The sequence below is a fragment of the Aspergillus thermomutatus genome (assembly GCF_002237265.1).
Source record: "Aspergillus thermomutatus strain HMR AF 39 chromosome Unknown NODE_93, whole genome shotgun sequence".
Classification (NCBI taxonomy): domain Eukaryota; kingdom Fungi; phylum Ascomycota; class Eurotiomycetes; order Eurotiales; family Aspergillaceae; genus Aspergillus; species Aspergillus thermomutatus.
Genome location: NW_020798142.1, coordinates 67,722 through 92,723, shown reverse-complemented (window position 1 = coordinate 92,723; position 25,002 = coordinate 67,722). Strand labels below are relative to the sequence as shown.

At 49.2% G+C, this 25,002-nt stretch overlaps 9 protein-coding genes across 9 annotated transcripts; 3 read left to right on the top strand and 6 right to left on the bottom strand.

Moving 5' to 3' along the window:
* Positions 1–741: 741 nt before the first annotated feature.
* On the top strand, positions 742–2,397 carry CDV56_107868 (sugar porter family MFS transporter; the record flags this gene model as incomplete). The annotated part of the gene is made up of 3 exons (XM_026761487.1): positions 742–1,872; positions 1,948–2,083; positions 2,141–2,397. The coding sequence occupies 3 exons, from the start codon at positions 742–744 to the stop codon at positions 2,395–2,397; spliced, it is 1,524 nt and encodes a 507-aa protein (XP_026614502.1).
* Positions 2,398–3,062: 665 nt separating this feature from the next.
* Positions 3,063–4,227, top strand: CDV56_107805 (2,3-butanediol dehydrogenase; the record flags this gene model as incomplete). The annotated part of the gene is made up of 2 exons (XM_026761424.1): positions 3,063–3,136; positions 3,192–4,227. 2 exons carry the CDS (start codon positions 3,063–3,065, stop codon positions 4,225–4,227), a joined length of 1,110 nt encoding a protein of 369 aa, XP_026614501.1.
* Positions 4,228–5,755: 1,528 nt separating this feature from the next.
* Positions 5,756–7,099, bottom strand: CDV56_107700 (tetratricopeptide repeat protein; the record flags this gene model as incomplete). The annotated part of the gene is made up of 3 exons (XM_026761319.1): positions 5,756–5,805; positions 5,864–6,723; positions 6,771–7,099. 3 exons carry the CDS (start codon positions 7,097–7,099, stop codon positions 5,756–5,758), a joined length of 1,239 nt encoding a protein of 412 aa, XP_026614500.1.
* Positions 7,100–7,162: 63 nt separating this feature from the next.
* CDV56_107684 (uncharacterized protein) lies at positions 7,163–7,540 on the bottom strand (the record flags this gene model as incomplete). Its single annotated transcript, XM_026761303.1, has 1 exon — positions 7,163–7,540. One exon carries the CDS (start codon positions 7,538–7,540, stop codon positions 7,163–7,165), a length of 378 nt encoding a protein of 125 aa, XP_026614499.1.
* Positions 7,541–8,434: 894 nt separating this feature from the next.
* On the bottom strand, positions 8,435–10,280 carry CDV56_107569 (uncharacterized protein; the record flags this gene model as incomplete). Its single annotated transcript, XM_026761188.1, has 5 exons — positions 8,435–8,815; positions 8,882–9,125; positions 9,177–9,474; positions 9,648–10,064; positions 10,151–10,280. 5 exons carry the CDS (start codon positions 10,278–10,280, stop codon positions 8,435–8,437), a joined length of 1,470 nt encoding a protein of 489 aa, XP_026614498.1.
* A 1,106-nt stretch (positions 10,281–11,386) lies between these two features.
* Positions 11,387–13,153, top strand: CDV56_107441 (putative carboxylesterase; the record flags this gene model as incomplete). Its single annotated transcript, XM_026761060.1, has 3 exons — positions 11,387–11,813; positions 11,873–12,057; positions 12,122–13,153. 3 exons carry the CDS (start codon positions 11,387–11,389, stop codon positions 13,151–13,153), a joined length of 1,644 nt encoding a protein of 547 aa, XP_026614497.1.
* A 1,315-nt stretch (positions 13,154–14,468) lies between these two features.
* Positions 14,469–18,925, bottom strand: CDV56_107163 (ABC drug exporter AbcA; the record flags this gene model as incomplete). The annotated part of the gene is made up of 4 exons (XM_026760782.1): positions 14,469–15,498; positions 15,607–15,838; positions 15,886–18,335; positions 18,387–18,925. The coding sequence occupies 4 exons, from the start codon at positions 18,923–18,925 to the stop codon at positions 14,469–14,471; spliced, it is 4,251 nt and encodes a 1,416-aa protein (XP_026614496.1).
* An 808-nt stretch (positions 18,926–19,733) lies between these two features.
* Positions 19,734–20,744, bottom strand: CDV56_107087 (uncharacterized protein; the record flags this gene model as incomplete). Its single annotated transcript, XM_026760706.1, has 1 exon — positions 19,734–20,744. One exon carries the CDS (start codon positions 20,742–20,744, stop codon positions 19,734–19,736), a length of 1,011 nt encoding a protein of 336 aa, XP_026614495.1.
* A 2,380-nt stretch (positions 20,745–23,124) lies between these two features.
* Positions 23,125–24,570, bottom strand: CDV56_106891 (uncharacterized protein; the record flags this gene model as incomplete). The annotated part of the gene is made up of 1 exon (XM_026760510.1): positions 23,125–24,570. One exon carries the CDS (start codon positions 24,568–24,570, stop codon positions 23,125–23,127), a length of 1,446 nt encoding a protein of 481 aa, XP_026614494.1.
* Between the last annotated feature and the right edge of the window lie 432 nt (positions 24,571–25,002).

Below are 25,002 nucleotides of genomic sequence, written 5' to 3'. Positions count from 1 at the left end.
GAAACTAAAGCTAGACGAAAGCATACTTTTTTTTTTTCTCCAATTTCCGAGCTGATTGTATGTGTGGAAACCCAGCTTTACCCCGCAAATTCTGCTTTCCGGGGGAGCTCTTGGACAAAGTAGCCGCGGGACAGAGCTTACATAGCTTCCCACCCTCAACTAACCCCGGAACATCATCCAATGCTGAGGTTCTATCGACGTTCCCGCACTGGTTAGAGATCACTACCCTCTTGCTGAGCATTTAAATATTTACCCAGTGGAGTAATTTTGCAATGCCCACCGCACCATTCGCTGACCACTCCGGATCTGGAGGATTTTGCACATACGAAAGCATGTTTTCTTCTGCGAACGTTCGCTATTCTAGCTGTTAATTACGCAAATCAATGACCATACGGTTTCCTAAGCGTGACAGATTATCTTTCCTATCTCATCAATGGTTCCCTGATAACGGCTGAGAGGTAGAACCAACCAGCTGATGTTGTCAGCATTCAGGGTCGAAGATATTACTTAGGTTATGTGTCCTTTTAGCACGAAGTTTAACAACATGATGGTAAACTGAACCTGAAGCAAAATGAGGCGTTTATAATGCCTTCCCCCCTTCCCTATAGTCAGTGATGGAACACTGAATTCAAAATTTCATCTCATTGACCAGATTCGAGATAATACATACTCGGCCACCACGACTGAATTGAAGTAACCCGCAATCACGATTTCAGTTCCTTCAGTACTACCCAACCTAGTATGACTTTCTCCGTCCTGCCCGGTCTGCGCCTTCAAGGCCGCATCCTCTCTATCGGTATCACCGTTGCCTGCGGCCTGGCATTCATGTTGTTTGGGTACGACCAAGGTGTTTTCGGCGGTATACTGTCCAACCCATCGTTTCAGGAACAGTTCGATCATCCAGATGCTACAGTTGAAGGACAGATTGTTTCTTCGTATGTGCTTGGATGCGTGATTGGGGCCTTTATGTCCATGTTTCTTGGTGATCGCCTTGGCAGACGGAAATCAATCGGCCTTGCCTGTGCTTTACTCACAGTCGGTGGTGTTCTCCAAGCAACCGCCTTTACGCTCCCCCATATGATCGTCGGCCGCATTGTGTCCGGCATCGGAATTGGTATGAATACTACTACTGTTCCAATCTGGCAGAGCGAGACCTGCGATCCAAAGCACCGTGGGATCCTGATGTCAATCCAACTTACCCTCCTTGTCTTTGGCTTCGTGGTTGCCAACTGGGTAAACTTCGCCTTTACGTATATCCCTGATCAGCCGGTCGCTTGGAGGTTCCCACTGGCGTTCCAATCAGTGCTGTCAGTTCTTACCCTTGCAATTGTGCCATTCATGGTTGAATCTCCTCGCTGGCTTTGCTTGCGTGGGCGTGACGATGAAGCGCGGGATGTGCTGGCTCGCCTTGCAGTGAAGCCCTCAATGGACGACGTCTTGCAAGAGCTCCGAACCATCCAAGAGATCATAAGTCACGAGAACGAATCTCAAATCTCCGGATGGCGACACATTTTCACCAATGGTCCACAACAGAACTTTCGTCGAATCGCGCTAGGAGCGGGCGCAAATTTCATGCAACAGTTCGGGGGCATCAACGTGGTCGCGTACTATCTGCCGGTTGTCCTCAAGCGGTCTTTCGGATTCAGCGACCGTATGTCCTTAATATTGTCGGCCGTGGACTCCATGCAATGGATGTTCTGGGCGGGGATGGCATCGTTTGTGATTGACAAGGTCGGGCGCCGACGACTACTGATCTTTGGCTCAGCGGGCCAATCTCTCTGTTTTGCTATGGCGGCCCTGGGACTGGGAATTGACACAAAGGCTCTTAACGGTGTTGCAGTCGCCTTTATCTTCCTCTACTATTTTTTCTTCGTAAGTCCTCTGGGTGTCCTTGCCGGGTTGCCTCCCATCCGCAAACATTGTGCAGTGCTAACGTGAAAGCAATAGGGGTTGTCTTTTCTTGTCATCCCTTTCATGTACCCTTCCGAGATTAACTCGCATCACACACGGAATCTGGGAAGCGCTATTGCCATGGTTACGAATTGGCTGGGTGTCTATGTGATTGTCTCTGTGACTCCAACAGGTATATGAGACCCGTCCACTGCGACTGTAATTTTCTTAATAATAACTTTGCGACCAGCCATTGAAAACATTGGATGGAAATATTACCTCGTCTTCGCCATCACGAACTTTGCCTTTTGCCCCATATGCTGGCTTTTTTACGTGGAGACCTCGGGCCTGTCTCTGGAAGAAGTCGACAGGCTCTTCGAGATCAAATACCACGGTGGCAGGAACATGACCTACAGGGACGCCGCTCGGAAGGCCAAAGAGGTTATACACGTGGAAAATGTGGACAGTGTGTACGGTGCGAAGAAGGTGGATGCTGGAGAGATTTGACGTTGACGAAAGAAGTGTTTTGATATATTTCGTGAGATTCGTAGATAGGAGCTACTGTCATGTTCGATTGGCTGAACTTTGACAGCTTAGGTATATTAGAAACAGGTAGTATAAGAAATCATTACTTGCTTGTCTGTCAAATTTCTATTGTCCTTAAGGATGATCAATTTTACTGGTGATACGCAAATATCGGGGCAATTGAGATCTATTAACAATTTCTACATTCTGTTAACTCGTTCTGGAGACATACAGCCAAAAATTATTGAGAGTGGCCGGTAGCTACTATGTCGGTATCAGTATTTCCTACTTCTATTTCCCTCTTTCTTTCAAATCTCTGCCAACTTCTGTGTCCTGTTTTTTGAGGTACATCATGAAAATGAGGGCCATATTAACTTCCGGTTCTTGGAGTTATCACGGTCACAGTATATTGGTGGTATAGGTTATATGTTGTAAGCGCGGCTTTATGTTAAACCTTGAGTAGATGCGGGGGAGGGGGTACGAAAAGTCCATAGATAACTTTCAGGGTGGGGGCACCCAGCAGCCATAATGATATATTTACCGTATGGCTTCCCTCATTTTCGCCTTACTTTCTGACAGGGGAGAAAAAAAAAAAAAAAAAACAAAATTCACTCTTGTATCGCAAAACCACAACCATCAGACACGCTATGACTCGAGACACCATGCTGGCACTCCGTTTACACGGACGGCAGGATATTAGACTTGACACTGTTCCCATTCCGTAAATACACATCTAGCCTCTTATCCTAGGAGCATCCGCTTACAGTTAGATGCAGGGATTGCCTTTCCGACCAAGTCCGAGTGCGCGTGGCTTACTGCGGAATCTGCGGCTCAGATATACACGAGTGTCAGGCAGGGCCTATCCTCGCCCCTCAACCCCAGGAGACAAATCCTCACTCTGGCGCAAAGCTTCCAGTAATCCTTGGACATGAAATATCCGGCACGGTTGTTGAAGTCGGGGCAGACGTCGAGGGGATCCGCATTGGGCAGAAAGTAGTAGTGAACCCTTTGCTGGCAGATCCGCAGATTCAAGCTGCGGCATGCACTTCTTGCCTACGCGGGCGCTTTAATACTTGCAAACGGGCCACATATTATGGAATCAACGCGCCTGGTGGTGGTTTCTCCGGAGAAATTTCTGTCAATGCAGCCAATATCGTTCCCGTTCCTGATAACGTCTCGCTAAGGGCCGCTGCTCTCGCAGAACCCTTGGCTGTAGCCTGCCATATGATCGAAAGGTCAGGTTTTGCCGCTGGTGACAATATCTTGATCCTTGGCGCGGGACCAATTGGGTTGGGTCTACTCATACTTTTGCGATCGAAAGGGGCGAAGAAGATATTAATAAGTGAGGTGTCCGATCTGCGAATTGACCAAGCCAAGCGCCTTGGAGCGGATATTGTCATAAACCCTGTGCAGGAAAGCCAGGTGTCTGACCCCGTACTAAGGGCAGTTCATGAGTTGACAGACGAGGGGGTCGACATCGCTTTTGACGCGTCTGGCCTCCAGGCTACTCTTGACACCGCCATCGCGTCAGTCAGGCCAGGAGGAACCATTTTCAACGTTGCAATCCATGAGAAGCCACTAAGTCTCAATCTTAATGCTTTGTCTCTCCAAGAAAAACATTTAACTGGCGGTATTTGCTACTTGAGAAAGGACTTTGAAGAGGTTCTGTCTCTCCAGTCGTCTGGAAGACTTCCAGCAGAGGAGATGATTACGTCCGTCGTGCCACTTTCGAACATCATTGAGGGAGGATTTCAGGAACTGATTGTCAATAAAACTAAGCATGTTAAAATGCTCATCCAGCCTGACATTTAACCAATAATGGTATGGTGCAATATTGATCTACACTGGTGTAACGAGCTATTAACTCAATCAATGGAAAGTTGTATATATTTGCGCCATAGGTTGGTTTCAACGTGGTCCTAATCCTGTATAAAACTGTAAGATAGTCATCATCACCAAAACGCGATTTCTGGCAAACAGTACTGGCTTTCTGTTTGAGATTTCCCGGAGCATTGGCAGGATAACGGCCGCGTTGAATCACAATACTTAGCTGACAGGGGGGCTAATGGATCGCACGTCGAGTACGAGTCTTGCCGAGGAGGTCCATCTTGCAAAGGCTAAGATAAAAAAATCCACCAAATAGACTCTTGGTCTAACGTGGTGGCAATCTGTCTTAGCAGTATTTGCAGGGGGGCTCGTTCTGGGTACTGTTCTAGCTGTCAACGGGATTGCTGGAGCCCATCTTCACACTCCTTTGCCCATCACTTCCCGGGCTTCCTTCGGTTACTATTTCAGCTATGTCCCTTTAGGATCCTGCATGATCATCGGGTGGTTCTGGTTTTCCATCAAAACCTTTCAGGGAGGCATCGGTTTTGGGCAGATCATCACGGCAATCTGGCCCCACTACGCCCATTTCCCCAAGTAAGCTATCTACTTTCCCTTTCTTACCTTCATCACTGCATCCTAGCAAAGTTGATACGCTGTTGAATGCGTCGCCGACTTTCCTCCAGAGCTCTTGCCGGTGTATCTTTAATTGTGAGCAGTCTACCAAGACAAGGACCGCATGCACACTGATCGTCATCTCGAAACCCGTAGGTCTTGGCATAACTTTATGTTGATAACTAGGAGTGGCCCACTCGCATTTGTGTCAGCAGGAAGGCCCGGTTTCTTGGTCCTGAACTATACAGCAGCCTCGTGTAGGCGGCAGGTGTTGGAGTATCAATCTTGCGAAGATGACTCCTTTTTTTATATGTCTTCCATTCCTGCTCCCACTGTGAACGGATGCAGTTACGAATAAATGCCTTCTCCCTTGATAGAAGAGGTTGAAATGGATGCAGCTTGCCTGGAATTACAGCTTCCTTGGCCAGCCGATCCGCTGCATCGTGTCCTGGGTCATCACAGTGCCGGGTATCCACTGGAGGCGGAGTATGACCCCTCTCACTCTGGCTTCGGTGGCTCTTCATCGATATTATAGTCCAAAATCGATGTCCTTCGTTTCATAGGGCCTACCTAACAACTTATAATGGAGCGTCCAGTGAAAATGTAAAACATGCCACAGATTTGGTCCCAAGTTACTGTGTTGATCAGCAACAAAGTACGCGGAACAAGTTGTTTGAAAACCAAACTTCCTCCGACTATATTGGTAGTAAAGTAAGACGATATACCAAATATATAAAAGGAAGTCATTGGAACGCGACAAAGGCTGCCCAGATCAAGACATTTGATGAAATCAATCGCAGTTTGTCCAACGTCGGTGAACAAACTTCTCCTAGAGGCAGGTTCTTAAGAGCAACATCACTCTTCAGAGGACACTTAGTATGGCCAATGTAGCTACACACCTTTAGAACCCAAAGTCCACCTCCACATACCCATTAACACGCTCTATGTTAGCTGAAAATATAAGGCTATCTCAATCAAAACCCCCCCTGGCAACATATGTCTGCCGGACATGGGGCCTGCCAAAGATCAGTCCGACAAAAACACGACGACTTCACAGGGACATCAGCTATCGCAAGAGCCACCTTCAACAGCGGCTCGATTACCCGTGCTTCGGTCGACCGACCTAAGCGCATCAAACACTCATAGTACCCTTGCAAAGCCCACACATTATTCGGGTGCTGGCGAGCACGAATCACAGTGCCATCAAGTCCTAGATCAGCGCGGTACACATCTACCGCATCCTCGACGTGACCCTGCTCTAGCAAGAGAGCAGCGTAAGCATGACGGGCTGGTTGCATCCAACTCCACGGCTCACTATATCCTAACCCATCATCCAACTCAATAGACCGGCGAAGGTGCTCAAATGCCTGGTGGTAGTTTCCGCGTCGGTACTCGATCTCGCCATCCAGCATGGCGGACGCCACACCCAGAATGTCGACGCATTTATTCGGGTAATCCAGCCGTGACTCTGGGACGCGCTTTGCTGCCTCGCGATACAAGTCTCGCTGGCACTCAGCGTCGGCAATTTTCTCACTTGCGGCATACGCGACGCCCTTAGCGTAATATGCGAGAGCCGTAGTGACACAGAATAGGTCTGTGTCGTCGGGGAGTGGGCGCTGGATAATCTCGTTCCACATGCCAAAACGGACCATAACGTGCCAGCGCACGGACATGAACACTTCGAGAATGTCAGCAATTCCGTTAAGGAGCTCCTTTGGAAGGGTAGCTTCCAGGCGGTCAACAGCGGTGAGTGAAACCGCTTTTTGGCCGGCAAACATCGCTGCATAAATGAGCGAGTGGTAGTTGTGCATACGGTAAATTGTATAGAAGTTGAATGTGCCCTCGTGCCCTATGAACTTCTCGTCTGCACTGGTAGCATGTTGGTTAGCGCGGATGGCAGCTCGATAATCCCCGACTAATATATCCAGATGGGAAGCATATGGCGCAGGTGCCCGGAATCTGGAATCAGGTCTCGCAGGTGTTCGGCCGGAATGAGGCCAAGCTCTGGAGTGTGAGACATCTCTATGAGATGAATATACATATGCAGAACACCAGGATGCTCATAAGCATCTTTGTGCTTCAGGGCTGTTTCCAGCACCTTTTTGGCATCTAGGGTACGTGTCCCCGGATTAGGCTCGCCAGTCACCAGATTCCAGAGCTTCCAAGGAGTCAGGTTGATCAGTGACTCCGCGTATAACGCCGCAACGTCTAGATCGTCTCCAAAATCGCGATAGACCATTTCCATGGCGTCCGCATAAGCTTGATTCTGGATTCTGTACTGTCCCATACTGGCAGGCTGATCGCTTTTTTAGCGATCTTGGATGGCGGATATAAGAGCCTGTTCCATCGGCGTCGCATTAGCGGCAAGAGACTGTGCCTTTTGCGCGGCGTGATAGGTGCGTTGCACGACAATGTTGAGATCGGCACCAAGCAATTCCCAGGGCTGATTGTAATTGGGGCCCAGGGCATACGCTAGGCCCCAGTAGGCCATGGCGCAGGATTCATCGTGTGTAATGGCCTGCTCAAAGCATACCGCTGATTCCTTGTGGTTAAAGCCGTAGGCCCAAATCAGACCGCGATTGAACCAGACCTGGGCATCAGGGTTGCAGGTTGTGATGCGTCGTCCGAACTTGCCTAAATCGAAGGCGTAGTCCGTTCTCTTAGGGATGGTGACGGTATATGTCATGCTGAGCGCAAGTGTTAAAGGATGCGGATTGCGGGGTTCGTGAGAATGTACGATACGAGAGTAAGGATGACATTTATACGCACATCACTTGGGCTATTTAAGCTCCACCCTTCGGTGGCCCTCGCCAACAAAGACCTGCCTCGAAACGCTGTCCGAAGCCGGCCCCGGTCCGGGACCGAGTTTAGTCCACCACCAAGATTTTGGAGGCTTCAACCGAAATGATTGCTATCTCGACACTGAAAGCCTTCAGATTGCTCAATACCCGTAGGAATAACCACGCTCTATCTTTCCATGTGTCCACCGATTTGGAAAGTATTATACGTCTCGGGTTAGGGGTGTTATGGGGTAACGCAGAATTCGTACGCCTTATTAAGATTACCGCTAGTCGCAGAGAAATGCAAAGAACTTAATTCATCGTTCTGATGAAGAATGTAGCTTAGTTTATAAGCGTTCAATCTACCCCTTTTTCCACCCCTTCATCCGATTGGCCCGAATGATCATTTTGGATACAGATAATTCAGGTTGCAGGTGCTCCTGCATCCATATATACTAGCAAGCGCGGTCACTGGAGGCCTGTAAATTACGGTCGGCTCAGGGCGACAGATATCTAGTAGTCAATTTACGCAGATAGTTTAAGGATCCAGACTCTCATGCATGAAGTAGAATCTCTTTGGCAGATTTTGGTGGATGGGGGGGCGGCGATTAATTACCAGTAGGCTATGACAATATAGATGACTGGAGGCTTTCTCTCTGATAATCTTGAACATCGTCTTGGACAAGTAGAACTCCATTTAGTTTCCCCATCATTGGGAAGTGTAAGTTATAGCTATTGACTAATTGACTGTAATCACGTATGGAAAGAATCCAACCAGCTCATTGACGAGAACCCCGAGGTCACGCAGTGCCGATATCGCCCTCGAATTTGCCTTCTAATACCGCAGCCGGAGTGAGCGAGGTCTGATATGATTTGAACTTGCGAGATGGAACACGGGCTTGAAACATCTCCTCCAGCTCGTCAAAGCTGCGGCCCCTAGTCTCTGGTAGACAGAAAAACAGATAGAAGCACATGGGAACAGAGGGAGCAAAGAAAACAAACGCAATTTTCCCACCCAGGTTAGCTTTGTCTGAGTTAATCAGGATCGGCATGAGTTGGTACACCACCGTGGATGATATTGTCGTGGCCACCATGTTGAGGGCGTAGGTCTTCTGGCGCACAGCAGGGCTTGGGATTTCACCTCCAATAGCGTATGCACATGCTCCCAGAGTCGCTTGGTACTGCAACCAGGTTTTCAGTAGTCAGTCTCGGCAGATTGCAATGCGGTTTCCGGGAGAGAGTCTTACCAGGAAGCCCCAAACAGTCATGAGTGCCACGGTGACTTTGAGTGCTGTGGGAGTATTCAGGATGTTTATGCCACCGATGACGGGCAACATGGTTGTCATCATGATGCAGCCGCCCACGATGAGTCGGCGCCGGCCAACACGCTCAATCAGGGGCCATGAGCACATATTGCCAAAGACCTGGATTGTATATGATTGCTGAGCAATGGCAACAGGGTGATTCACTCCCGCCAGCGCATAGTAGTAGCTACAACTGAATTAGTCAACTGCAAAGAAGGTTGGGTATTGTTCATCCTACGCGAGATAACCAGCAATGAAGTTAACTCCAATCAGCTGCTGGGCCAGGTAGGTCATGACAACAATTGTCGTCCTTCGTAGATTGGGCTGCTGGAAGCGCTCGATCCAAGAGTGATTACCACTTGTATTCTCCTTCTCGACCACAATGGCTGCCAAAGTGTGATTAAGGGCGGGTCCGCTGTCGAAGTGCGGACCGTTAAATCGTTGAAACGCCTTTCGGGCTTCGTCATGACGGTCCTTTATGAGGAACCAGGTTGGCGACTCGGGGAGAATTGTTCTTGCCGCTAAGAAGACAATACCTGGTGGATCTGACAGATTAGTGGAACTCGCCATGCATCTGCATCAGACCGAAAGGTCGACCCGTATACCGTCAAGGAGGCCAGCCATTGCCCGCCAACTATCATCGTGTTCTATGCCCGTGATGGTCAGCGGTGAGCTATGAATCACCGAAATGCTGTCAACAAGAGCGTACTCACAATGAGCGCAAGGCAGATTCCTCTCAATGAGCTCGGTGCCAGCTCTGATACAAAGACTGGTGCTACAGAATGACCAATCCCAAACCCCAGGGTTGCGACAACTTTCCCACCAAAAAGCATCAAGATGCTTGTAGCATAGTATTGGACCATAACACCAGCACAACAGATAATACTGCCAATCATGATGGCCTTTTTCCGACCATAGGCATCGGACAGGAAGCCTGTGATGATTGCAGCACAGAACACCCCAACAGACAATGCACCATTGAGAATCTGCTGATCCCGAGCGCTCAGAACCCAAGTTCCATTGACCTGGTGTCCGAATCGTACGAGGAACTGGGGCATAGCCAGGAGATTACCGACGATGGCATTCTCGTAACCAAAGTTCATGGGCAGGAGGAATATGAGAAGGCCTATTGAACAGAATCGTCAGCTGCGGTCATTGTATGATGGACCATCCACATCTTTGACAGCCGTCTGGGGTAGGGGCTATACTAACACCATAAAAGAACTCTCCAATGCTTTAAAACCTCCCTCCAGAGTGCCTCCGCTGGCTGTTCCTGTTGCACATTCTCCTCATGGTCGAGAGTGATCTCCGTTTCGTCTTGCTCCTTTCGCTGGTCTGCCATGTCAAGAATCCGGATGGTGATTTCTGGTTACTTTTGCGAGTCAATCCTGGGGAAGAATACTGCGTTATTTGTAGTCCTGGGGCGTGCCTTCTTACACTAGTTATCATCTGTACCCCACAATATGCTTCCCCGTCTTTTGCAGGGGGGAACCCTAGAGTGCCGAGTTCCTTACCCGATTACGCCGCATATTTTATCCAAATCTGATGACGGCTGGACGGAGGGACACCCGGGGCCTCAAGGAACGAATAACCAAAAGGTAGAGAGGACCAGGGCGTTCTTGGGAGACAGCTCGGCATTTGGGAAGGCAACAACCTCTAGGCAAAGAATAACGAATGATAGGCTCAGCTAAGTACACTATGCAGTGATAGGTCGGACTTCGAGGATGCCACTTTGTAGGCTTCAATGATACAATTGTTAGTCTCTCGTACATTATAGCACTAGACCCGAGAAATATCTATATTGAACTCCAGCCTCATCCGTATCTGACGGTAGTGTATGGCTACAGATCTATTAGCGAACTAGAATATGGGATCAGGTTGTGGAGGTCGGTCCATGGTTAGTAGAATCCATAAATATTGTCACCCACAGGATGGATGTTAATGACTCGGGGTGAGAGAAGATGTGTATTGCAGCACTATTCGGGCCGCGGGTTAATGGTTCAAGAGACAATGGCTGCCCATAGTCATGGTTGTTATAAGAGCAACTGTCTGAGTCGGTGTATAACCCAGGCGGCTGTATGGGGTCACGGTGAACGGCTATTTGCTCAGCCAGCGGCCCCGTCGATAGAAATCTCCGCGGCCAAAGTTTTCAAAAGGACCGTGCCAATGAGTATGGCTTCCCAATTTTGACGCAAATTGAGCTCCATTTCGTGGCTGGGTGCTTATCAATAGTTGCCTGACGGCATCTCCGGACCTATTATGGAATCTGGCATGGTTCGTTTCTTGCCGTCAACTTCATCCGAGGTCTCACAACAGGGATAGTCGTCGGAGTCCATCTATAGACTCTATAACTTAAGTAGATGGAGGCCTGAGCACTCCTACCAGATTTGTTCAGACTGAGTCCTTATCGTACCGCCGCTCGGTGTAGCAGTTGCCGCCTCCAAAGTGATGTCAACGCCTCAATCAGTGCAGGCTGGCGTGCAGACCAGCAGCATCGACGTTAGAATCAGTGACAAGTCAGAGTTCCATGGCTTTGTCTCGACACTCAGGGTAGCCCATTTTCTTGGTGTTCAGTTCGCAAGGATTCCCGCTCGCTTCCGCCAGGCTGAGCTGGTGCACCCCGCTGGTCATGATGGTAGTGTTGATACAACCAAGTATGGACCAATCTCTCCTCAACCACCTGATAACTCTCGCGAGTTCCGGCAACACCTCTTCGCTGGTGCACCGGCCGCGAATCTGAAGCAGTCGGAGTTTGATTGCCTGCGCTTGAATATCTACACGCCTCAGGTGGTGATTTCATCTGGAGAGAAAGTCCCTGTTCTTGTATGGATTCATGGAGGTGGATGGGCAATCGAAAACGGTAACGCTGACTTTTGTGAGTCGATAGCCTGTACGCTATGTTACCCCCAGTTCTCGACTAATGGAGGGCGTTAGCTGGCGACTTCTTGGTGCGGCACTCAGTTGAGAACAAAAAGCCCATCGTGTTTGTCTCCATCAACTATCGGTTAGGGCTCTTGGGCTTCCTATCCTCGTCAGAGCTCTCGGAAGAGGCAGATCGGTATGGAGAAGTTGGGTGGGCGAACCAGGGTCTCCACGACCAACGTCTTGCACTTCAGTGGGTTCGTCAGCTGTTTCATGAGGTCCACCACGCTATGCAGTTCCCATGCTGACCATCATCTACAGGTCCGAAATTACATTCACCTTTTTGGCGGTGATGGCTCCAACGTAACAATTGCCGGAGAGTCGGCCGGGGCGTGGTCAGTCCTCGCTCATCTGCGATCAGACCAGCCACTTTGTCAACGCGCCATCATACAATCGGCCCCATCCTGGACCATGATCCTGCCCGAAGAGGCCCAGTTAAAGTTCAATAAGCTCCTGCAGTGTGCCGGAGTCCCTCAGGGTGCAACTGCCGATGAGAAGATCGCCGCATTACGGTCAGTTTCGGCCGAGCAGTTAATCGCATGGAACGATCTGTTAATGTCTCCAATTTGGGACCCTAAATGGTTCGTTGGCCATAGCTCGCCCACGTCACCACTGGACAGCGCACAGCCCTTTCCCAGCTGGGTACAGGGAATAGTCGTTGGAACAATGCGAGATGAGTTGTCCATCTTTGGGCTCGAAAGGTTTTGGCAAACGAAGGCAATGGTTAAGAGCAGCCTGAATCATTCTCTATCGCTCCCTAGCGATCCTGACTTCAGCACTGAGGTTCTGAACGAATACGGCATCCTGGAAGCTGGTTCCGACACGGAAGCACTGCGTGGATTTATCAGGGTCGCCACAGATGCTTGCTTTTCCCGCTTGCCTTACAATCTCGCCAGGGCCTGTAATAGCCCTGACTCACCATCCCTGTATGTCTACCGCTTTGATCAGGTTGACGAAGAGGGCAACAGTCCCCTCCGAGGAAACGCCTTTCATGTGCTCGACAACACGTACCTGTGTCGCTATCCCGCGGTAGCTGGTCCTGCAGCACCACCGTCCTGTCAAGCCACTGCCGACGCCTTCTCCCGGATGATATTGTGCCATACATACGGCGAGGCTCCATGGGAGTCATACAATATCAGGAGGCTTCAGAATGTGTTTGATGGAACGGACACTAGACTTGAGGGAGTGCGCCTTGATGACCAGTGCTGGAGGAAGTTCCTGACCACAGAGGAGAGAGTGAGCATATTCGGGAGGTTGTTTGCTGCGCTGATAAATAATGGACCGAAGCACTGAGTGCATTGTATTAGCGATAACAAGCTCTTTAGTGGACTAATAGCCAATTGGTGATTAACTGAGTGGTCAAAAGTAGTACGTGTCCATCCAATATATATACCCTCCGTTGTGTTGAACACAAAACAATTACGTTGCTTTTCCTAGGCTAGTATTATTTTTCACTGCAACTTAGAATCAGAGAAGGCCTGTAACTCCCCATTAGCCTCCTCCTAACCCTTTGTGAGGGCACCCCGTAACACATATGTATAACCAGCATCATGCGTTTGGGGATACTCTGGTAGTACAGCCACATGTTCAATAACCATCGCTGAAACAGGCTCTGGTAGGCCACATGTGAGCGGAATCGGTAGTTTGTTTTGATCCTAATAGAATAGTTAATAACTAGTTATATAGTAGTTTATAAAGAGTGGTGGTGGTGGTGGTGGTAATATATATTCACCTCATGTTGCCCGTTGCTAACCGTTCTTTCCTCATGTAAGATATCAAGATCGGCCTTATAGGCTATCTCCTGCCAATCAGAGCTCTCTTCTACATCAGAGTCATTCAGATGAAGCAGATCATTAATCTGCCTGTTTTGAAACTGCTTCCAATACTGTTCTTCCATCTTGTTGTGTGGTTTTGGTTGTGTTGAAGAGAGAACTAGTTAGTAAATAGTGTCAAGCTAAGAGGTGGTATTTTAACACTCAGAACTGGCTGATTCAGTGACTACCCACTCCTCTATATGTTTTTGTATGGTAAACCAGGTCAACTCAGAATACCCGCGTTGTAACACGCTAATACTGGCCCCTTAGGCTATGAGACGCTCTCAACAGCAATCTCCAGGATAGTTCTTCAGTCAACTCCTTCAATTGGTTCCCCCAGTACTAGCATGTACGGAAATCCGGCGATCCATTAAATAGTAAAACAAAACAAGACGGAAAGAAAACAGGGATGGAATTTGGCCGTTACCATCCCATTTCAAATTCTTAATACGCTTACTAAGTGACTAATTAGGAAAATAGTGGAGCAAGGTGAACAGAGCATTGACCAGAGTCACGTAAAAAAGTAGAGCCAAGTGACAGGAGCTTTCTGTCAGGATTCCGTCCCGTTTAGGTTTAGCGTCCCGACTTAGTCAGCCTATATATAGTTGGCCCTTGAGCCATCCTAATTGGACACTTTGCGCTTCCCGATTCTCTCAGATTACGCACACTTTTGGCTGAGTGGGTTGATGGCTGACAATATTTAATTCTAAGGAAGATATCGCAACAGAAGAGCAAGCAGGACCTATGAAATATGTATAACCTAGAAGAAATAAGACAACTATAACAAACAACGCTCACTCGGTCTTAGCGACTGGCTTTTTGGCTCTTGGAACACGAACCCACCAGTACAACAAACACGCTGCAAAGATATTAAAAATAATAAATACCCACATGAGCCCAAAATTCCTCCAGATATCCGAGTAACTCGATGAAACACTACTAAGGAACACATTCGTCTCCTTGATCGGGCAGAAGCTGCAGTTAGAAGTCGCCGTTTCGTCTTCAAGATACCCACCCATATTCGACATGTATAGATCCATGTACTTGCCGCAAGTCCCATTAACTGGGTCAAAGCGCAGATACTCATTGTCTGCGCAGGTTACGTTCGTATTCGATATGCCCACAGACAACATCCCGCTGACCAGGTAAGTAAATGGCGAAACGCGATACATGAAGATCCAGAAGCCTGGGAGCTGATCTGGTGTCGCCAGAACACCGCAGAAAAGCAGACAAAGCAGGAAGAGCAGGTTACCTAGGTTTCCAGCGTTCTCGGCGGCGTCGAACGCCGCGATCATAAAATGTGCAAAGGTGGACGAGAAGAGAAGGAAGGTCCAGACCATCAGCCACATTTGTGTGCCCCGCAAGTTCACCGCATCTGTTGGTTCGGCGTTGCGGTAAAGACCAATCGGGTAGTACCAGCACAGGAACATAAGGATGGACATGAGTGAGTTCCAGGGGAGTTCAACAACGATGTTGGAGATGATGAAGGCTTTCCAAAAGTAGGTCTTTGCGGGTCGTTCGCGGACTTCGTATAGCGCGCGCTGGGCGACGAAATGCGGCGTGATTTGTTGGATGAGTTGGCCGAAGAGGGTAAGTAGCATGAAGATGCCGAACATTTGGTTCTGGAGGCCTTGGATTGTGTTGGGTGTGTGGAAGAGGGAGAAGCCGACGAAGAGAGCGGATAACACGCAGAGAGCGGTCTTGGAGTAGATGTAGGTGGGTGACCGCCAGATTTGCTGGAAGACTCGTACTTGGACTTCGCAGAGCTGGGCCCAGAAGGGAGCAGCGAATTCGCGGTAGCTGGCTTTGTCTTTGCGCTTCTGGCTGGATGTGGTGCGGAACAGGTTGGTTTATTGGGGACGTTCGTGTTTCAATTCAGCAAGGTGCTCTTGGACTCGTGCATATTCGGGGGATTTACGCCAGGTCTCGAACCAGTTGATGTTAGTGTGAGATCCAGGAGCGGCACCGATCACGTCGAGCATCCATTCGGCGGGATTGGCGGCTGGAGGACATGGAGGGCCACCGTTGCGGACGAAGTAGTCAATGAGTATTTGCGAGTTCTGGCCGACTTCTCCAAAGTAGACGGTGCGACCACCAGCTTGAAGGAAGAGGAGATGATCAAAGCGCTGGAACAGCATGGCAGATGGTTGATGGATGGTACACACTGGGAACACGTTAGTGACAATTATAAATGCACGATCAGACACTTACAAATAGCCTGGCCGTTCTTCTTCAGTTTATCAAGGAGATCAAGGATAGCCCAGGATGTCTGGGAATCAAGTCCTGAGGTCGGTTCGTCTAGGAAAAGAAGCAGAGCCGGCCTGGCCGCAAGCTCTACCCCGATTGTGAGACGTTTACGTTGCTCAACATTGAGGCCTTCACCAGGGACACCAATAGCAGCATCAGCGTACTCAGTCATGTCAAGAAGCTTAATCACTTCTGTCACGTAGTCAATCTTCTCTTGACGAGGAACATGAGCGGGCTGCCGTAGAAGAGCAGAGAATTCAAGTGCCTCGCGCACTGTAGCAGTACTCAAATGCAGATCTTGTTGCTGAGCGTAGCCTGTCTTACGTTGGAAGGAGTCATCACGCGGTTGACCATCGACGAGCATTTCTCCACTGATAATCCCCATAGTGGTGCGCGTAGCCAGGACATCTAAGAGCGTGGTCTTTCCAGCACCAGAAACACCCATAAGCGCCGTCAAGGTTCCCGGTTTGACCCATCCGTCAACGTGGTCAAGAATCCTGCGATTCTCCTTTCCAATTTTGATATCAAAGCAGACATCCTTCCACTGGAAGATCGCGGTCTGGCGTTCAATCATGGCAAGGTCATCTGAGCCAGTCTTCTCCACTGTGACGCTGCGGCCACTACCCCCTTCAAGATCTTCATCTGACTTGCCCTTCTTCAGAGCTTTGTGTCCGCGAGGAAAAACTAGGATCTCGCCCTTCGGCTTCTTCTCAGTGATGAAGTCAGTAGCAACGAGATAGACGGCCCCAAGCAGGAACATGTAGGCGAATATGACACCGATGTTTCTCCATTTGTGCGAGGCTGTATAGCTATATGCTGACTCAATGTAGGCATCGCCATTGACAAAGGGCTGTCCAGGTACTGATCCGATGGTGAAGCAAACACGGTTGTTAAGCCCGAGATCCGCATAGCCAGGACCCGATGGGACATAGTTCATGCACGGGAAGTCGCGGTTGTGGAACTCATTGATCAGTAGGGACTCAAAGCCATAGCTGATAGGATTGATGTAGGCAATCCAGCGAGCCCATCCAAGCATATACCCTGTTGGGATAGCGAACCCAGTATACATGCTGAGACCGAGAAGTAGAACGGCGGAGAAGGGTAGAGCTTGAACAAGGGATCTTGATAGCGATGCCATAGACCGGAAGAACATGGACATGGTCAGAGTCAGGACGAACGAGGTGAAGACAAAGAAGAAGAAAGCACCGGGTTCTCTCCTTAAGTTGGTCATGAAGTACAGAACTATATTAGATGTAATAGCGTTGAGAACCTTGTAGGGCAAATCCATTATCATTGATGAAAACGCTTCAGCAGATGGGTGGTAGAGAGCGTATCGGGAGTGCTTCTCTATGATCCCTCGTTGCGCGTATAGAGTCAGCATTTCAAGGCCGCAACCAAGGGCGTTCATGAGAACAGCAAAGAAGAGAAGAGCACCGCGCTGAAAGAAGGTACTTGTGTCAGCCTTGAGGTCGTAGAATATACTGGCGATAACAAGGGATATGATAGTATTTCCGAATAATGAAGAGATTGTGACGCTGGGGTCAGCCTTCAATCGTTGATACCCGCGCCACAGGCACAGTTTCACCTGTTGGACATAGGAAAGAGTGTAGGGTGATGATACACGCTGAGCCTTGGCTTGCTGAGCTCGTCGAGATTTCTTTAACTTATCCAGGTATTCACCACCCAGTGCGAACTTTGCATTGTACCTCTCGATGTCTTGCATAAGCTGTGCTCGCTGTGGTGAGGCCTTCCATCGTGCAGCGAACTCATCAGGTGTCTGAGGTACGCGGCCTTCATAACCTGGCTGAACAACACGCTCAAGGTGGCTAGTCATAGAGGTGAGAAAGTCAGCATCAGTTTGTCGGTCAGGGCAGACGAAGCCCATATCAAGGAAGTACTGCTTCGCCATGGATGTGCGACCAAAGTAGATCACGCGACCTTCGTATAGAACCAGGGCCTTATCGAAATAGTCGTAAGCGGCCTGAGGAGCTTGGTATAGAGAGACACAGGCTGTGGCGCCTTTAATATCTGCCTGCATGCGCAACGTTTTGCAGAACTCAATGGCATTCGCACTATCAAGACCACGAGTAGAGTTGTCCCAACATTGCAGCGGTGCATTGCTGAGGCAAGCTTCAGCGATACTAACCCGCTTGCGCTCTCCACCAGACACACCGCGAATGAAGTCGTTTCCTACAATTGTGTTCTTCGTATGGCTGATGCCAAACATGGCCATGATCACATCTCGCATGTGGCTGGCATACTGGGTCGCATTCACCCCCCCAGGAATGTGTCGTGGTGCTCGGGCGCGCGCAGCGAAATAAAGGGTATCTCCAACAGTGAGCTTGGGGAAGTGGACATCAACCTCCGCGGTGTAGATGGCTTCTCCTCTGAACTCGTGGGCCATTTGTTTGGCGCTCACACCTGATGGGAATTAGTAAAGAACCCTGCTCTGGAGTCAATCAGACATGCCTTGGAAATTGATGTTTGAGTTTTTATCAACGTGAAAGCCGTAAGTCTCTCCAGCAATGGTCTTCAAGAAAGTCGAGCATCCGGATCCAGGGGGTCCAAGAACCACCAGCATCTCTCCAGCCTCCACCAATCCTTCCATGCTCTGCAAAATCTGGATTTTGCGCTGCTTTTGACCGAGCGCTTTCCTTGCCAGGCTGAGCGCCTCTAACCAGACATTGCCGACACTTTTCTGGTAATCAGTGTCGGAACCGAAACCATGCACATTGAGATTGCTGAAGGCGACCCCCAAGGTTCGCAGCGGATGTGCCTGCTTGTCCTCGGTGTGCATCTGCAGCATGGCTTTGCACCACGCCCGAGCATTGAAGTGTTCGCCATTGGGGTCCAGGGCCGATCCTGCCTCCGCAGCAAAGGGGTTTTGTCCCGCGGTGGAATAGTTGCTCTGCTCTGTGAACTGTCTGGCCAGCTGATGAACCTCCGCTTCCCTCTTCTCCACACTGGAACTGGAGGGGTTTCCGGCCTCATGGTCTCCATTCATGTTTGCAGGTGTTCTGGTTTACCGGCGCCAATGAGCATCACCGAATGTATCAAACTATAGTTATAGGAAGTTGAGAGAGCAGAAGATAGGCCACACTAGATAAAGCAACAGCCCCTTTTACTTGCGTTCCTGGCTTCATGGCTGACGCGATCCATGGTACTATTGTCGGTTCGGCCCGCCAAGTCAACGGCTCTCAAGCCATATCGATGGGCTAACGTCAGCCAGATCTTCGGGCCGCAATCTGAGAGAATCGGGAAGCGCAAAGTGTCCAATTAGGATGGCCAAGCGGCCAACTATAAATAGGCTGACTAAGTCGGAACGCTAAACCTAAACGGGACGGAATCCTGACACAATCCACCCGCATCCGTGTCCAACCATCTGTCCTGCTAGTTGCTTGCTGCGGAGATCGCCGTTGTATACATCTTCTCCCCGCGAAGTCTAAAAATCACTAACGAAAGTGCAGCTGGCTTCACGGGTACGGATAGTTCCTGTTCCGCAAGTTCTCTGGGATCCCTTTAGGATTCCGTTTCTAGTGGGCCGAGATCAAAAAAGGATAGTGAAACAACCTGTAAAGTCTATCCGAGTAACCGTGTCATTATAGGAGCTGTGCTACATTATCAACTGGGTTGCTATCAGAGCCCTATTTCAACAGATTCGGCCGAGCGCGTTCCTCTTACTTCTAATCCAATAATTGGTGTAATAGAATCTAGTATATAACCGAATCTAGAGAATGTAGACATTTTCTTCAAATTCACAAACGCTTCTTTCAGCTCGCGCCAAGCTCGCCTTCTGCATCTCTCCCAGAACATCACCACCCACCTTCTTCATATCCGCCAACAACTCCATCACCGCCCTCCCATTCCAGCTGCGAACTGACCTCGTAGTCACCCAGAAGGAGTTCTCGCCAATCCGACAACATGCGTGTAGACGCTGGCTTGAGTGAGCCGGATGAAGAGGAAGAGGCGGATGTGTCGAAATCCCAATCCTCAAGAAGGCGATCGTAGCCCCGCAACGATGATCGTCCTGAAGCAGCCTGGGTGCCGGGTGTGCCATTTTTCATGCTATACAGCACAACGATTTGCCCACAGACCGCGACGATTTTCTCCGTGATAAAGACCAGCAGGACGAAATTCTCCCTCTTGCTTGTACAGCTGGTGCAGTTGATCATCGAACGACAGCACTTGATGGCTTTTTTCTGGTATGCGATTATGGAGTCGAGTTCGGCTCGGTTCTCGGTGTTGCAGCTGGTCTCGAATTCTTCGACGGCAAAAACGACTGCAGCCAGGCACTGGCATGATTGTGTGGGTGGTGTTTGAGGTAAGAATAGGGCGGAGGTGTGTAGGGATGTGGAAGTAGCCGTAGTGCCGATCTCAAAGACAGGCAAATCTAGGGATTTTCTAGTAGATGAGAGGTGATGTGGTAGCTTGCCTCCTGAGTTTACTGGCTGTGATAGAAGATTTCCAGATGTGGAGAAGAAAGGAAACGGTGAGAGAGTAAGGTCGGAGAGAGCATCCCCATCCTGGTCGCTTATTTGCTGACTCAATCTCGCTAGAAAAGACGGGTCAAAGTTTGGTGGAATGTCTGTTGAAAGTTCTGGAAGCAGCTTCTGTCCTTGTCCTTGCCCACTATCATATCTGCCGTCCGGTGGGAGTGAAGACCGCTGGTTTGAGCACATCTGTTCCTGACTGGTGTCATCGGTGGCCAAAGAAGCCGATGGCTGGATCAAGAAGTCTAGCTGGCGCTCGTGCTGTGCTAGATTGATGCTTTCCTTCCGTGTCCTTTGATTGCCTCCTTGTTTCAAGGAACTGAATGTACACATCTTTCCAAGCCTCTTGCATCGGCTGCAACCGTCGTTAACCGTACGACATTTGACCTGCATATGTGGCCAGATCAGTCAACATGAGATTCTGGGCTGGTAACATTTCTGATCAGGGTTTGCAGGATTTTACCTTTTTGGCCCTGCATCGATCGCAGGCTGAGTTCCTTTGTAGATTTGACGATCCATGCGGCCTCTCGACAAACTCCGCCTCTTTGCGGGAGTTCCAGTGCAGAGTCCCGAACATCATGGAGAGTATTGGTTGAGTAGCTTACGGTCAGGTTACTGTTGCTACAGCCTGGAGGCTTTAGTACTCTTTGGCTTCTATTCTAATTCTTATTGCTATTTTCTTAGGCGGGGTATTATGCTAGGGTACTGTTGCTACAGCCTGGGGGCTTTACCAGCTATAGTGGTGCTTCACTCTTTGTTCAGACGCCTAGTCCGTGCTGGCAGAAAGGTTGTATAATGATGAGCCGATGACCCACCTGGGTTAATTTATTTAGTGCAACCCTATTGATCATAGATATTACTAGCCAATAATCTAGCATCTCCAATGCTCTATAATTGTGCCTCACAGAATGATTCCTATTACCTGGTAGGTAGGATTTGACATGGATGTTTTACTGTGCAAGCTATTTGTTCAGTCATAGTGCACTATGGCTCTGTTACCAAGACCTTAAAGGCATGCATTTCTCCTTTGCTAATGCAGATTGCTGTGCCGCAAACCCACACAGGTATAAGAGGTGGTCTCTTCGATAAAACCTAGGAGGTGAGTGTCTGCTTACCATGGAGCAGACAACCATTACTTGTCAGTCTGATGTCGGGGATATTCTCGAAATGCACAACCGGATAAGCTGGGAGCCAGGACGAATAGCTGGAGTACAGCACCACAGAGAAGATGGCTGTTGCTGCGACGGAAGTGTAGAGGGCCGTTAGGCGACCTATCGGATGGATTGGTTGGGAAGTCTTGTCTCCCGCTGCAGTCATTACAGTGAGATAATTTTACGTTGTAATATATGACTCCAGAATCTATTCCAAATGTAAACAGGATTTTTCGTAGTGGATTATACCATGTACGCTGCTGCCTGTGTACTTAGTGTCTTAGTATCCATTGCTGCAAGCCAGCGGGTGCATGAGAACAGGTGGAATGTCCGGTCGACCAATTACTATATAGGGATCTTTTTATTTGGTGGTGTTAGGGGGATTTGACCCTGCAGGGATCTACTGCCGCAATCCTATCTCTTGCTCTTGTCTGGCTTTCCAGAACAGCTGGTTTTGACATTGCATGGTCTAGGCTTGATGTAGCCAGTCTCTTGCATTAGCTTGATGTATTTTGGTGTTGGTGTCCACTTCTAAGATTGTTTTCATTTAACATAATCAATGGCAGAACTGCTAATACCACTGAATCACCACTTTTTGCGGAAATCATTGAATTTTTTGCTTCTAGTTAGCATGTTTTTTCTCACCACCATTATCAAAAAAGTTGTTATCTAAAGAGAATTAAATGCAGATGGGTATATAGTCGAAACCTTGTTATAACAAGCCTTGATATAACAAGATCCTTAATATAAGGAGATCCATCGCTATAATATGACTTGTTAATTTCCCCACGCTCCCATCCAAAATCTGGTTATATGATTATATCAAGGGCACCAAGCTAAAATGCCATAGAGAATAGAGTTGCATAACCAAATGATAGAAATCAGAACCAACCTGCACCGAACTCACTGTGTGTGGATTTGGTCCTTAGACTAGGGAACCACATGTTATCTAAGGTAGATTTGTAGTACGCACATTGCAACTGTTTACTATTCAGCTATAAGTCCTGCTTCTAATTTAACAGATCTCACATTAATGCAGAAATTTCCCCTTCTATATTTTGAGGCCATTATATCTTGCAATCTACGTGAGTCAATATGGTTGTCTCCGACAACATGGGGTAGGCATGGCTTTGAACTCTATGGTTTCTCAACTTCTTAAATCTGGAAATGAGGTAGGTGCAGGATTTCGTTTCGTGGTTGGAGTGTCGCCGAAAGCACTGTCGTATTCCAAGCTGTGGCTATACTGAAGTGACCATGGGCCGACTAAGATTTTAGTTCCTCTCAGTTCTCAAAATAATTACAGAATTATCCTAAGAGCCTAGTCCCCTTGATCGTGCTTGTTGTAATTCCGCAATGGCAGATCCTTTCTGCTTTCCGGCATCCTGCATTTTTATCTCTTATTGCTATACTGTGAATCAAATGTGACCTTCCATGTTCAATCGAGTGTCAGAATTTTGATAACCAACAAGCTATCTCCATACTGCTACACCGTTTTAGCCCAAAAGAACTCTGCAGAACCGTCTCGTCTACCCGAATAAAAAGCCATAGTCCATGATCCTAGCTCACAACCCCTCAATCACCTGCGGCACCACAATCTCCTCCGAGTACCTCCAAAGCAAACTACTGTCCTCCCCCTTCCACGCAGCTCCAGTCCAGTGCGTATTTCTTTGGCCCTGCAGCGTATACAGCTTGTCATAAAACCCGTCCTTGATATCCTCCGCACGCACCTGCAGGTTATACGGGGCATGCGAAGCAAATGTCACGAATTCCGGCTCGGTTGGGGTAAACTTGTCCGGGTTCTGTTTCTGGATCCGCTTGATGGTATTGATAATGTCCGCCTTCACGGCCTCATCGGGCAGAGGCAAAGACTTGGTGGTCTGGCCCGTGGCATAGGTGACCAACTGCAGACCGGGAACTGCTGAGGGCGCGAAGCTGTACGCTGCCGGCAGATATGGGAAGGTGAATTCGGTGTGGCCCTGGGCTGCGTTGGAGATGCTGGCGTTGTTGGGCAAGCCTGAATTTTTGACAAGACCGACGTAGTAGCCTGCGTCGATATACTTGCTGAAGAGGGTTTTCTCGGTGGCGCTGAGATCGAACGGGGCCAGGAAGTCGAGCTTCGGCGGGAAGGCGATGAGCAGCTTCTTGGCGAGGATGAGCTTGCGGCCGGTTGGGGTGCGGACGATGAGCATAACACCTGACTCGCCATCGGCGCGGTGGGCGTGAACCACCTCTGAGGAAAGGAGAAGGCTGGAGCAGGAAGACAGCTCTGCTCCGGCTCTGGTGTAAAGTTCGCTGACGTTGCGGCGGACGGGACCCAGAAAGCCGGTCGCGACAGACCCGACCATATCTGACGACCAGTATCGGAATTGTTCGATGACCGGGTTTGACAAGATATCGCCGACACCCGGATTGAAGTAGTACATGGAAGGGATGGCTGCTTGGATTCCGTACTTCTCCACGAATTTTCCGAACGGCATGTACAGTTCCTCGGGCACGGGGCTCGGAAGGATTGTCCCATTGCTCAGACCGGGGTATTTAGAGTACTGTGCCAGGTAGGCTGCGAAGGCTGCGGACACCTCCTCTGCCAGTGGAGTGAACGTTGGAGTGACTGCTCTTCCGGTGCGGAAATCGTAGTAGAACTCGGATCTCATGAACTCGTCCGCCCTGTTCAAGGGGATATCAAATCGTTTGAAATAGTCCTTGACCACGGTGATGTTATGGAAGACCAGGACTCCCATGTCTACCGGAGTGCCGGTTGCGGGATCAATGTAGGTCTCAGCGTGGCCACCTAGTCTGCCTTTCTTTTCGACGAGAATGACTGATTTGCCTTTGTCCTTCAGACTGATGGCGGAGTATGTGCCTGCCGAGCCGCCGCCTATGACAGCCACATCTCGTTTGATAATGTCAGCCGATTTGAAATTCGCGACATCAAAATTTGAAGGCGTAGCTGACGCAACGGCGGTCGACGCCAGGAGACAGGCGGAGAGCGAGCGAAAGGAGAGATGCATAGCTTGGATGGTGTGGTCAGGAGGGCGAGTACGAGACTGATGCTGGATTGCTGTTGGACAACCTCAGAGTGAGCAACCCATTGCATTTTAAACGTTGAGCCAAGACCATGATGAAATGAGGACGATAATGGAATATGCGAATTCCGTTGCTCAGAGTCGCTTAGAAGAGGAGGACTCGGGGTTGAATTTCTAATGGGGAAGGCCGAATGAGGTAATACCGATTCTTGTCGGCCTCAGAAAACGAAACCAGGTATGTAGACAGAATGCCCTAAAATTCGGCCAGGGGTAGTGGCCATCCCTGCCAATAACGCCAGCGTCTACTGGATATTTAGTTAACTTCTGTATTTTACATCGCGAGGGTGAGCAAGAAGATGCCCCCCTAGCTGCTACGTAGTCAATTTCAGAGTTACGGGTCTCTGACAATCGCGATAC